Here is an 11,741-nt window from a genome sequence, read left to right as displayed (position 1 = left end):
TGCCACTACCACCTGACTGGGTGATCTCAGACAACCTGGGGGAAGAATGGGAGGAGGCTTGGACCCAGGCCTTGGTAGGGCATGATGGAGCCAACCTCTAGGTTTAGAGTGGAAGGGGCACTACTGCAGCCAAGCTGCCTAGACTGGAGCCATCCAAATATTGCCCTTGCCCTCAGGGTAGGTGGTGACTGCAGTAGTGTCAGCAACCTGCCCCCCAAATTAAGTTAGTCCCAGTGTTTATGCATGCATACACTTATTTAACCAACGGCGCTGAATACTAGACCACTAATTGTGTCATGCCTCGTTCTGTCTGAACAAAGGCTGATCTAGTCCATAGCAACCATACTACTCACTAAACTGGGAGAATGGAACCAGTGAGGAAGGCTGCGTGGAGGAAGTTCCATTTCTGAGGGCAGTGGGAGGTTTCCTAGGTAAAGGACTTGGGGCCTTCGGCTGGAGGTGAGGTGAGGCTGGGCTCATTTGGAAGGGAAGAAATAGAGAGCGGCTTGAATTCCAAGGTGGGTTTCTTGTGTGGGGTTATGGAGGCACCCAAACTTACACTTGGTTCAGGAGAGGTATAGAAAGCAGGGCTGAATATGTGGGGGAGGGGGCATGGTGGCCCCCAGAGGAAGAGGAAGGCAAGCCCTAGTGTTGTCTGCAAACCCATAGCTCCCCACTTCTGTGGTACCTGACATGATGGGCAGAGCTTGGTCAGGACCAAGGACAGCTCCTGGCCTGCTGTTGTTCTGTTACCTTAACAGGGTTCTCTCCCTTTCTGTCTCAGCCATAGTTCCACCCCTGCTGCCTCTCAGGCACCCCAGCCTTCTCAGTAAAATTGCAAGAGGAGGACTGGGTTTTCCTCACTCCCAGGCTTGAGCCATGAGTCTCCCTGGAGGTGATAGGAGAACTGGTTACTCCCATGTTTGTCTCAGTCTTTCTCCTGTTTTCCCAATCTCTGTAAGTTCTGTGCCCTACATTCTTCATCCTCATTCAGTCTCTTCCCACACCAGCCAGCATCAGCCTCCCTTTCATGGCATTCCCTGAAGTTACCCTGTGCTCTTTCCCTTACCCCTCCTCCACCCCATTCACAGCTTTTGATTTTTTCATTTCTCCTGGGGTATGTGGAGTTGTTTCACATTTTGTCCTTTTCTTCTGTAACATGACACCCAGGTGTCTTCTTCCTCCCGGTCATGACCAAATGTTTTATATATGTATATATATATAAAACCTGGAAGAATGTAGGGTGTAAAGAAGAGTTTCTGAAATCAGACCTGGGTTTGGTACTGATTGTGTCACTGACTTGCTGTGTCTTATTAGGCAGTTAGCCTCTTTGAACCACAGTTTCATCATTCTGTAGTATGGGACAACTCTTACTCCAAAGACTAAACTCAGAATGTGAGTCCCTGGCGAACAAAAAGTGCTCCATGTTTGCCTAATGGACAGACTGCTGTGAGGATAATAGTGGATGATTTCAGTGCATGTGCTATGCAGAGGACCGCTTTATGAAGTTTTATATCGAAATTAATTTGCCCCCGCAATCCTATTAAAAGTACTACTGTTATAACCTCCTTCTGAGGAAACAAGTCATAAAGACGTTGAATAACTTGAGTAAGTAGTTACGTGGCATAGCCCAATATTCAAACCCAGGCAGTTTGGTATTTCACTTAAAAATTACGCAATGCCACCTCCCAAGGTGATAGAGTGCACGGGAAGTCCTTAACAGTGTAGGCGGATAGGAACTGCTCAAACCAGCGTAGTTACTTTCAGGCAATCGGTGTGTCTGAGGGGGAATAGAGGCTGAACTGGAAGACGAGCGCCAGGAGATGAGAGCCAGGAAAACTACAACACCCACAAGCCTCCGCTCTTCCTCTGAGGCACTTCCGATTGGCTTCAGGCTCAGAGGCTGACCGTTGGTTCTCGGGATGGCTTGGCGGGGATTGGCCATGCAGGTTTTCAGTTCAGTTCAGTTTTAGACGGGTATAATTGCCGTCAGTCCCGCCTCAAACACCCGGAAGTAGTCTCCGGGGGAGGCCCATGTGTAGTGGTAAAGCGGAGAAACAGGAGTTGTCGTGGGAGAGGAGCTGGCTAAAGGGCTTAGGGTAGATTAACTCCCCAGCGCCTCCCCGCCCACCATCCCCACTAATCGATTCTGACCCTTTGAGGGCTGTTTTTGAGCACGCGGGGCCTGAAGCTGACGGAGGGAGGTTCCCATTGCCTGCCGCCACCCAAACTGTGCCTCATGGAGTCTACCTTCAGCAGCCCTGCGGAGGCGGCGCTGCAGCGAGAGGCAGGCTCTGCCGGGCTGCGCACTTCTCTTGGAGACCTGGACCGAGTGTACGAGCTGGAGCGAGTCGTTGGATTTGTCCGCGACCTGGGGTGTCAGCGGGTGAGGGCACGTTGGGGAGCGGAGGGGTCTGCCAGAGGATTGGGATCTTGGGGTAGTTTTGTGAGGCTGGGAATGGGGTAGATGCTTCGCAGGGTGGAGAGGCTTGGAAGGTTAGGTAGGGACTCCCTTAAAGGTTTCCCTTGAAGACACCTTCGGTGCAGGAGAGGCTGTTCTGACTCCATGGTACATGCTTACAGGTGGCCTTGCAGTTCCCTGACCAGCTATTGGGAGATGCTGGGGCCGTGGCAGCACTACTGGAGGAGGCTACCGGGTCGAAGATGTTCATTCTGGGAGACACAGCCTATGGCAGGTGTGAACTTCAGCTTGAGTATCGAGGGTGAGGTAGGGATCCAGGGCTGATGGTGTTTCTCCTTTATGACAGTGTCTGCCCCTCAGTAGCTTTGTTTCTCCTTCATGATGATGATTCCTTTCCTGATACTCGCTCTTAGTGACACTGTCTTTTCGTTTTATTTTTAAATGGAGGATGAGATGGTTAGATGGCATCACCGACTCAATGGACATGAGTGTGGGTAAACTCTGGGAGTTGGTGATGGACAGGGAGGCTTGGTGTGCTGTGGTTCTTGGGGTCACAAAGAGTAGGACACGACTGAGCAGCTGAACTGACTGAATTGCTTAACAGTGTTGTGTTCATTTCTGCCATACATCAACACGTATCAGCCGTAGCTTAACATATGTCCCCTTCCTCTTGAATGTCCCACTCAGCTCCCACCCCGTCTTTTCATAACATGGTTTTCTTCACTGACCACATTTTCCATTGATGACAGCAATACTTTTTTCAATGAGAAGCTCTCTCATGATGGTATCTCCCCTGCAGCTGCTGTGTGGATGTACTGGGTGCTGAGCAAGCTGGAGCTCAGGCCCTTGTACATTTTGGCCCTGCCTGCTTAAGCCCTCCTGCCCGCCCACTGCCCGTGGCCTTCGTCCTCGGTCAACGATCTGTAGCCTTGGAGCTCTGCGCTAAGGCCTTTGAGGCCCAGAACCCAGACCCCACAGCGCCTGTGGTGCTGCTCAGTGAGCCATCCTGTGCCCACGCCCTGGGTGAGGGTTTTGCTTGTGCATGCGGGTAGGGTGGGCTGACCAGTTTGTGCCTTATTCCTCCCTTTCAGTACACTCCTGTGGAGTTCTCAACATGGGCTGGGCCCCACCCTCTCCTTTTGGGTCCCAATCAGTCTCCTGGGGATGAGGGGGATCCCTTTTTACCAGGCCCCAACCTTGACACCACCTTCTTCTTCCAGAGGCCTTGGCCACCCTTCTGCGCCCACGGTACCTGGACCTGCTTGTCTCCAGCCCAGCTCTTCCCCTGCCAGCAGGCTCCTTCAATCCAAATCCTGAGCCCCTGGAGCGTTTTGGGCGCCGCTTCCCTTTGGCTCCAGGGAGGTGTCTGGAAGAGTATGGTGCCTTCTATGTGGGGGGCTCTGAGGCCATCTCTGACCCTGATCTTGACCCAGACCTAAGCCGGCTGCTTTTGGGCTGGGCACCAGGGCGGCCCTTCTCCTCCTGCTGCCCGGATACAGGCCGGACTCAGGATGAAGGTGTCCGGGCTGGGCGGCTAAGAGCACGCAGACGCTATCTGATAGAGAGGGCCAGAGATGCCCGTGTGGTGGGGCTGCTGGCGGGCACACTGGGTGTGGCCCGACACCGGGAGGCCCTGGCACACTTGCGGAATTTGACACAGGCTGCTGGCAAGCGTAGCTATGTGTTGGCCCTTGGGCGACCCACGCCTGCCAAGCTTGCCAACTTCCCTGAGGTGGATGTCTTTGTGCTGTTGGCCTGTCCTCTGGGTACCCTTGCCCCCCAGCCTTCTGGCAGCTTCTTCAGGCCTGTATTAGCACCATGTGAGCTGGAGGCTGCCTGCAACCCTGCATGGCCACCTCCAGGCCTGGCTCCCCACCTCACACATTATACGGACTTATTGCCTGGTGAGTGGTGGGGGCACTGCCTAAACTAGAAACACTTGGGGCATGAAGCTGGGGGGCCACTATGAATCTTTTTTTTCCCTCCCTTCCAGGCTCTCCCTTCCACGTGCCCCTCCCTCCACCTGACTCAGAGCTATGGGATGCCCCAGATGTGTCACTCATTACTGGGGACCTCCGACCCCCACCTGCCTGGAAGCCATCAGATGATCCTGGGTGCTCAGCCCTGACCCCGAAGCCCCAGCTGGAGCTGGCTGAGAGCAGCCCTGCAGGTGAGTGTGGCAGATCTCCACTCCCATCTGAACCCTTCTCCCCTGTTCAGCTCATTCAGCCTCAACCCCCTCCCTCTGCAGCCTCATTCCTTAGTTCCCGGAGCTGGAAAGGACTGCAACCCAGCCTGGGTCAGACGCCGGTGACGGGAGCTGTAAGCGGAAGACGAGGAATTGCCATCGCCTATGAGGATGAGGGAAATAGCTGATACCATGTGGGACCAGAGCCACAGGTGGACTTAAGACCTTTAGTGCTCCCTGCACCAACCTCACTGTTCTGCCAGGATCCTTGAAGGAGCCTCTCACTGAGGCAGCCCCTCACTGAGGACAGGCTCCAGCTCTGTCTTGTCTTGTCCTGTCCTGGCACCGGCACAAGGCTTAGCCCATACTTGCTTGGTAAAGGTCTGTTGTTTGACGAGGGAACAGCTTTAGGTCTTCCCTGAAGCCTCTGGGCCATCTGTTCTCCTGGGAGCAACCCAAGCCCTCTGGCCAATCCAGGTTCCTGCTGTGCAGTTGAGGGTCTGTCTTTTTCAAAGGCAGGTGCTAGATGTTTAGACCACAGTTTTCCAGCCTTGGCACTGTTGATGTTTTGGGCCAGATAAGTGTTTGTGATGGGCTGTCTTGTGTATTATAGGATGTTTAGCATCATCTCTGGTTTCTGCCCAATAGGTGCCAGTAGCATACCCCTCTCTAATTATGATAAACAGAAATGTCTCCATATGTTGACAAATGTCCCCTATGGGGGCAAAAGCATCCCCAGTTAAGAATCACTGGTCTACACTTAGCTACACAATACATGTGGTTGTCAAACATAAATTTGAATTAAGATTAAAAGCTCAGTTTCTCAGTCACACTAATCATATTTCAGTACTCAGATAGCCACATGAGAGGACGGCACAGCTCCAAGACATTTCTATCGCTGCAGAAAGTTCTGTTGGGCACTGCTGGTCTACACTGACTCCAATTTGTTTTTCAGGGAGGTCACAGAAACTTGAATAAACCAGATAATTTTTCTCCTTGTTTTCTTTTTATTCATCAAATACTGCAAGTCCTGCACAGGTCCTGTGGGTTGAGATCTGAATTATATTTGAGAGGAGTCCTGCCCTCACAGTGTAGCTGGGAAGAGAGGCAGCTAAAAAGGCAATTACCACAGGGTGAAGCAGTATTCTTTATGAGGAAGGAAGTCCCCAGAGGCAGCTGGAGCCCAGAAGAGGCTTCTTAGAGAGGGTGTTACCTCAGCTGGATCTCTTGAAGGAAAAAACAAATCAGAAGTAATGGAGTGAAAAGGACATTTGGACAAAGGGTACACCATGCTCAAACACACAGGCATAGACCATCATTGTGGGTACTTAAAGCAAAGTGGAGTTGCTAGATCCTAAGGGTTTAGAGGGGTGAAGTGAAAATGACTCACCTTAGTTAGTTCCCTTCATTTGCTGAAAATCTCGACATATTGGCATTGTCCCTCTGGTGGCTCAGATGGTAAAGAATCTGCCTTCAATTCAGGAAACCTGGGTTCGATCCCTGGGTCGGGAAGATTCCCCTGGAGAAGGTAATGGCTACTCATACCAGTATTCTTGGCTGGAGAATTCCATGGGGGGAGCCTTGCGGTCTACAGTCCAGGGGTCGCAAAGAATCAGAAACAGCTGACTGACTAACACTGTTAGGGTGTTGTGATTTCTGCCCTCAAGGATTGCACAGTCTACTGGTAGAGGCAGTTCTGTAAACTGATCGTGGTAATTGGGACAAGGTGAGCATCAGTCATGTATTCTATAAATATGGATTGAACACCTGGGGTGTGCCAAGCACTGGAAATCAGCAGTTTAGGAATCCTTCCATGGTTGCTTACATTTTTGTGGTGGAGAAGACAATCAGAACAGTATGCAGAATGGTAATAAGGGCTATGGAGCAATATAACGCTGAGAAGGAGGGTAAGAGAAAGGGCTACAGTATTAAACAGGATGATCAGAGAAGACTTTGAGCAAAGACTGAAAGAAGTTTTGAGTGAACCATGTGAATAATTAGAAGAAGCTGAGGGAACAAGTGCAATGCATTGAGGGTACAATTGTGTTCAAGAAATAGCCAGGAGGCCAGTGCAGCCTTTGGAAAAGACCCTGAAGCTGGGAAAGATTGAGGGCAGAAGGAGAAGGGCAGGACAGAGGATGAGCTGGTTGGATGGCATCATCGACTCAGTGGATATGAGTTTGAGCAAATTCTGGGAGATAGTGAAGGACAAGGAAGCCTGGTGTGCTGTAGTCCATGGGGTTACAAAGAGTTATGACTTAGTGACTTAACAACAACAGGGCAGCCAGAGGAGGGAGTTAGCAAGAAACTTCGGCAACGCAATCAGGGTAATAGGCCTGGTAGACCATTATAAGGACCATGGTTTTTATTGCGAGGGAAAGGGGAGCCACCGAGGTATTTAAAGAGAGTGACATGATCTTATTGAAGTTATGTAAGAATCGCCAGGGTGGCGGGAGACCCTAGAGCGGGCGCACTCTCCTGCCTCTGGCTAGGGAAAGCTTCCTGGAAGAACGTATCTTAAGATCATTAGGTGTTGGCCGACCTTGGGGTGAGCACGAAGAAACGTGCTTCAGGCAGAGGAAACAGCATGAGCTCAGTGAGGGACGGGTCAGACACCCTCGCGAGCTGGGTGGGACGGTCAGGGAGGAGGCCCGCGGGATCAGCACTGGCTTGGAGACTAAGCTAGGGCAGCGGTGAGCAGGCTCGGGTGGAAAGCAGGGCTGGTGGGCCGGAGCTGGGCGGAGTGTCCGGGAGTACAACAGGCGGGTGCGGCCCGACCCTAGATGGACCGGCCAGGCAACGATCGAGGTATTCGGCAAGAAAGTTTCGGGCCGCGAGACTACGATCACCACAATCCTCTGCGCCTGCAATTCCGGCGTCGCCAATTTCCTAGACCGCCGGCGACCGAGCGCCGGGCCCGATGTGAGGTCACGTGACGCCTGCGGGTCACGTGGATCAGTCAGGTGACACCGCGGGGCGGGCCGACGGTCTACGGGGAGGACGGGGACGCAGGGACGCGGTTTGAGCTCAGGCTCCCCTCGACCCGCGTCCCGCCGTCTTTGCCGCCATGACGGGGCTAGTGCTGCTCTACTCCGGGGTCTTCGTGGCCTTCTGGGCCTGCCTGCTCGTCGTGGGTGAGGCCGCGCCCTGGAGGGCGGGGACGGCTTCGGGCCGAGCTGACCCGGCTGGAGCCCAGCGGGGAGGTTGGAGTGTTGGGAGTATTAGGTCCTGACGCGGGTTCTAATACCTCAGGCTCCTGGATTTGCCTCGCGTCTGTCTGGGCCCCTAACCCGGACAGAGGAGGCTTGTATCTTCAGCTGCTTGAGGAGTGGGGTTGGGCGGGGCGGGGGGGGGGGCGGGCGGGGGGGGGCGGGGGGGGGGCGGCGCGGGCGGGGCTCTGTGGGGACCGCGAGCGATCGCAGCCCTGGTACCCTTCTGTCACTGGGCTCCGTTCCCCGGCTTCCTGCGCTCTCCCTGTCTTGCTCCTGACGGGCCTGCCGGGGTCGCGAGCCGGCTGCTCCAGTTCCTTTTTTCCCGGTCGTTTTGCCCTCCCCCCGCACCCACAGCGTGTTGAGTAAACAGCCGCTCGGACTGGGCTGGCTGCATCTGGTGGGGCCTGGCCCGAGCTGTTGCTCCCTCCCCTCCTCCAGGGTATTCAGGCCTCCTGGTTGCTCCCCTTGACGGGTCTCCGTCTGGGATATGGTGTCACAGAGGGAGATAGGTTCTTGAGAGAATGGCAGAAAATGGAGGCCTGAGCAGAGGAATCTGTATAGGCAGCTGTGCTTTCATTTTGGGGAGAGCCAAAGGACTCTGTCTTGACTTAGGTGTATGCAGACCTTTGGGAAGCTGGCCCATCTGCTGGGCAGCAACTTCTTGCCTAAGTTGTGGAACTTCTGTCTAGAGAGCAGGCCCCTAACCCCGTTTTTCTCATTGCTGTAGGAATCTGCTACACCATTTTTGACTTGGGCTTCCGCTTCGATGTGGCATGGTAAGGGAGAGGTTTCCCCTAGGAGCTTCTTTGACACCTGCCCTCTCTGATCTGAAGTCCTTCCCTCCCCACCTGCTCCTGCTCCCCAGCTGTCTGGGGTGTGGACCATTGGGAAATACGAAGTGTTTTGTTTCAGCATCCAGGACTGGAGGGGTTGGAGTAGGGTCGGGGTGGATTTTGTGCCCACTTCTCCATAAGGACTGAATTGTCTTTCTCCCTGTCTGCGCACCAGGTTCCTGACAGAGACTTCCCCCTTCATGTGGTCAAACCTGGGCATTGGCCTAGCTATCTCCTTGTCTGTGGTTGGGGCAGCATGGTGAGTGTTGGGGTCATGGGACAGGGAAGGGGGCTGAATCATAGCAGGGGGTGTCTTTGGGTTCTTAGTCATCTTGGGGGCAATGACAAGTTTGGGCTCTGCTCATTGGTTTCTTATTTGTCCATCAGGGGCATTTATATCACTGGCTCTTCCATCATTGGAGGAGGGGTGAAGGCCCCCAGGATCAAGACTAAGAACCTGGTCAGGTAAGTGTAGGACCCTTGTAAGGTTGTCAGAACCAAGTGGGAGCTGCCTGTGTATTTGACCTACGTTACATGCTGCTCCTCACCGGCCTCCTGATGGGGTGGGATGTCAGTGGAGGAAGGTGGTTGGACACTCTCCAGGGAGGAAGGTTGGCTTCTTTCTCATCTCTTTCTCCTCTTCGCCCCCTAATCCCCCATTACTACTACCAGTATCATCTTCTGTGAGGCTGTGGCCATCTACGGCATCATCATGGCAATTGTCATTAGCAACATGGCTGAGGTATGGAAGACTAGGTGGGATGGGTCTCAATTCCAGTGTGTTTTATATTGCTTGGTGGGGGAGGGGGAGTGGAGTAGGGAATGGTTTCTGATTATTTCTCTGCCTCCCTCAGCCCTTCAGTGCTACTGACCCCAAGGCTATTGGCCATCGAAATTACCATGCAGGTAGGTGGGTGTGTGAAGGCAGAAAATTGGGGCTTCACAGATGATTCCCCCTCCAGTGCACACCCCAGCTTAGACTCTTCATTGTGATATTCTTTGGCCTGCTTTGCAGAGTTGGGGTGCTGGCTGGTCCCATTAGTCCATGTTGGACCCTTGCCTTCATTTTCCTGTGTCTGGTTCAATATCAGCGCTCCCTTTCCATCCCTCCAGGTTACTCCATGTTTGGGGCTGGCCTCACAGTGGGCCTGTCTAACCTCTTCTGTGGAGTCTGCGTGGGCATCGTGGGCAGTGGAGCCGCCTTGGCTGATGCACAGAACCCCAGCCTCTTTGTAAAGATTCTCATCGTGGAGATCTTTGGCAGTGCCATCGGCCTTTTTGGGGTCATCGTTGCAATCCTTCAGGTGCTGAATCCCCCTGGGGAGCCTCTGTCCTTGTCCCCAGTGCAGTCTCACCCTTCTTCTGGAGGAGCCACAGTGCTCCCTTCTACATCTGTAACCATAAAACCCCTGAACAGCTTTCGCTGCCTCCTTCTCATCTTCTGGTTTTCCCCTTTTGAGCTTTCCATTTATTTCTGTCTTTAACATGGTATCACTGATAACATCTTTTTTTGTTACATTGTTTCTGTGTATGAAAGATTTGCTCTCTTTTCCGATTCTGTTATTTTTCTGTTCCTCTGTGTCTTTGCGGTCTAGACCAGGTTGGGATCGTGTCTGTTGTGGTCTGTCTTGGTGTGTTTGACTGTATTGTCAGTTGGACAGCATGTCTGAGATGTGTGTATCTTGTTTGTCTGACAGTGTGTGAGTGTGGCTAAGGATCAGCCTGAGGATCTTGAGCGTGACTGTGGGCATCTGACTGAGTTGACTCTCAAGAGACTGGCATGTCCACATGCCACTTCTCTGCATCGAGTCTCGTAGTTGTCTCTGTCCCCATTCACTGTGTTTGTCACAGCATGTCCATCGTGGTCCAGTCATCCGTGGTTGTGGTCTGGCCATCCTGCCATGGGTCTCATCTTCTGTCACATGTCATTGTCTAATCAATTTTTTTGTCCCTGCCTGATTTCTGCTTTTCTTCTCTTGCAGACCTCCAGAGTGAAGATGGGTGATTAGATGGTCTGTGTGGGTGGGGCCGTGCCCCACTCTTATTTATTTGTGGTTTTCCCCGGGACGGCTGGAGCTGTACCCCTTAGACTTTCAGGGGGCTTGGTGTTCAGGGCCCTCCCTACACTCACTTCGTGCTGCCTGCCGACTTGGAGGCTCTGCCTGGCTGGATTCTCAGTGTGGGGAGGGGGCTGCAGGTGGCTGTGTGGCTTCGCACCTGTGTCCCTCCCCCACCTCGTCTTCCCAGTGTTTGTGAAATAAATGTGGTGGTATCGGTCTGGGTCAGTGCTGCTTCTTTTGCATTCCTTCGCCACCACCTTTCACAGAAGGGTAAAGAGACCTGTAGGCCTTGACTTCATGCCAGCCTCTCTAGCATTCCAGTTCATACACGCTGTCTCTGTTCTGGACAGCACTGGCTCCTGGGTGGGAAGGGAGTGGTGCTGGGCTGGGGCCTCTGTAGCTCTAACCCTCTTTATTGAAGGAGCGAGTCTGGGGATGTGGGCCCCTTGCTTGATTGTGGGAGGAGGTGACCAACCCCATTCCCTCAGGGCTCTGGTCAGCTCAGCCCCAGTTGACTGCATTTATTACCTGGTTCTCCCCTCGGGCATCCAACCATCTCTTCCTCTGGGGCCTTGGAACCCTTTCATTCATCTGTGTTCATCCCTGCAGCATCCCATGCCCGTAACTAGTTTGACCTCATGTTCCCAGGGCTGTGCCCAGCTCCTCCCCCGCCTGTCCAACCTCTTACCCAACCTCCTGTTCCCCTAGAAGCCCCTGCCACACACACCGATTCACACCTTTAAGCATCCTGCCCAACTAGCAGCCATCTCCACCGGTGGGCCTTTTGATTCTGCTCCCATCGATGAGCCAACAAATTCCTGACCTCCCTGACGAACTTCCAGGTGCCCTTGTTTGGCTGAGTTCGCGCTCCAACCAGACCCCATTCTTCCAAAACGGGTTTGACCCATCCACACCTCCGGTTCGGAGCCCTTGGATGAGTCTGATCAATTTCTCCTGCCCCTCCCTGGTCCTCGGTACCCTCGCTCCGCGGCCGCGCTCGGCGGCCAGCAGGGGCGGGCGTCGGAG

The 11,741-nt window shown here is 53.5% G+C and overlaps 2 protein-coding genes and 1 long non-coding RNA gene across 4 annotated transcripts; 2 read left to right on the top strand and 1 right to left on the bottom strand.

Annotated features, from left to right (window-relative positions):
* Positions 1 to 63: 63 nt before the first annotated feature.
* DPH2 (DPH2 homolog) lies at positions 64 to 5,602 on the top strand. Of its 2 annotated transcripts, XM_027537501.1 has the most exons (6): positions 64 to 2,386; positions 2,584 to 2,696; positions 3,222 to 3,445; positions 3,643 to 4,326; positions 4,416 to 4,592; positions 4,674 to 5,602. In XM_027537501.1, exons 1-6 carry the CDS (start codon positions 2,240 to 2,242, stop codon positions 4,796 to 4,798), a joined length of 1,470 nt encoding a protein of 489 aa, XP_027393302.1. In that variant the 5' UTR covers positions 64 to 2,239; the 3' UTR covers positions 4,799 to 5,602. The 2 variants fall into 2 exon arrangements, with proteins under 2 accessions (XP_027393302.1, XP_027393303.1); XM_027537502.1 differs by lacking the exons at positions 64 to 2,386; positions 3,222 to 3,445 and having other exon boundaries at positions 2,618 to 2,696.
* On the bottom strand, positions 5,123 to 7,510 carry LOC113890002. The gene is made up of 3 exons (XR_003510394.1): positions 7,153 to 7,510; positions 6,001 to 6,129; positions 5,123 to 5,836 (listed from the first exon to the last, which is right to left on the bottom strand). It is a non-coding gene; the product is annotated as an uncharacterized LOC113890002 (long non-coding RNA).
* A 57-nt stretch (positions 7,511 to 7,567) lies between these two features.
* Positions 7,568 to 10,940, top strand: ATP6V0B (ATPase H+ transporting V0 subunit b). The gene is made up of 8 exons (XM_027537504.1): positions 7,568 to 7,744; positions 8,550 to 8,598; positions 8,831 to 8,914; positions 9,043 to 9,120; positions 9,328 to 9,397; positions 9,510 to 9,561; positions 9,769 to 9,959; positions 10,638 to 10,940. Exons 1-8 carry the CDS (start codon positions 7,678 to 7,680, stop codon positions 10,662 to 10,664), a joined length of 618 nt encoding a protein of 205 aa, XP_027393305.1. The 5' UTR covers positions 7,568 to 7,677; the 3' UTR covers positions 10,665 to 10,940.
* Positions 10,941 to 11,741: the final 801 nt, after the last annotated feature.

This window comes from Bos indicus x Bos taurus, chromosome 3 (assembly GCF_003369695.1).
Source record: "Bos indicus x Bos taurus breed Angus x Brahman F1 hybrid chromosome 3, Bos_hybrid_MaternalHap_v2.0, whole genome shotgun sequence".
Taxonomy (NCBI): Eukaryota; Metazoa; Chordata; class Mammalia; order Artiodactyla; family Bovidae; genus Bos; species Bos indicus x Bos taurus.
This window is presented reverse-complemented; position numbering and strand designations above follow the sequence as displayed.

What these genes read in the sequence shown, in the direction of transcription:
- DPH2 (XM_027537501.1), top strand. Translation starts at nt 2,240, where the DNA reads ATGGAGTCTACCTTCAGCAGCCCTGCGGAGGCGGCGCTGCAGCGAGAG. An exon ending in ATCCTGTGCCCACGCCCTGG is followed by an intron (nt 3,446 to 3,642) that starts GTGAGGGTTTTG and finishes TTCTTCTTCCAG; the next exon opens with AGGCCTTGGCCACCCTTCTG. An exon ending in TTATACGGACTTATTGCCTG is followed by an intron (nt 4,327 to 4,415) that starts GTGAGTGGTGGG and finishes CCTCCCTTCCAG; the next exon opens with GCTCTCCCTTCCACGTGCCC.
- ATP6V0B (XM_027537504.1), top strand. Translation starts at nt 7,678, where the DNA reads ATGACGGGGCTAGTGCTGCTCTACTCCGGGGTCTTCGTGGCCTTCTGG. An exon ending in GGCCTGCCTGCTCGTCGTGG is followed by an intron (nt 7,745 to 8,549) that starts GTGAGGCCGCGC and finishes TCATTGCTGTAG; the next exon opens with GAATCTGCTACACCATTTTT. An exon ending in CCATCGAAATTACCATGCAG is followed by an intron (nt 9,562 to 9,768) that starts GTAGGTGGGTGT and finishes CCATCCCTCCAG; the next exon opens with GTTACTCCATGTTTGGGGCT.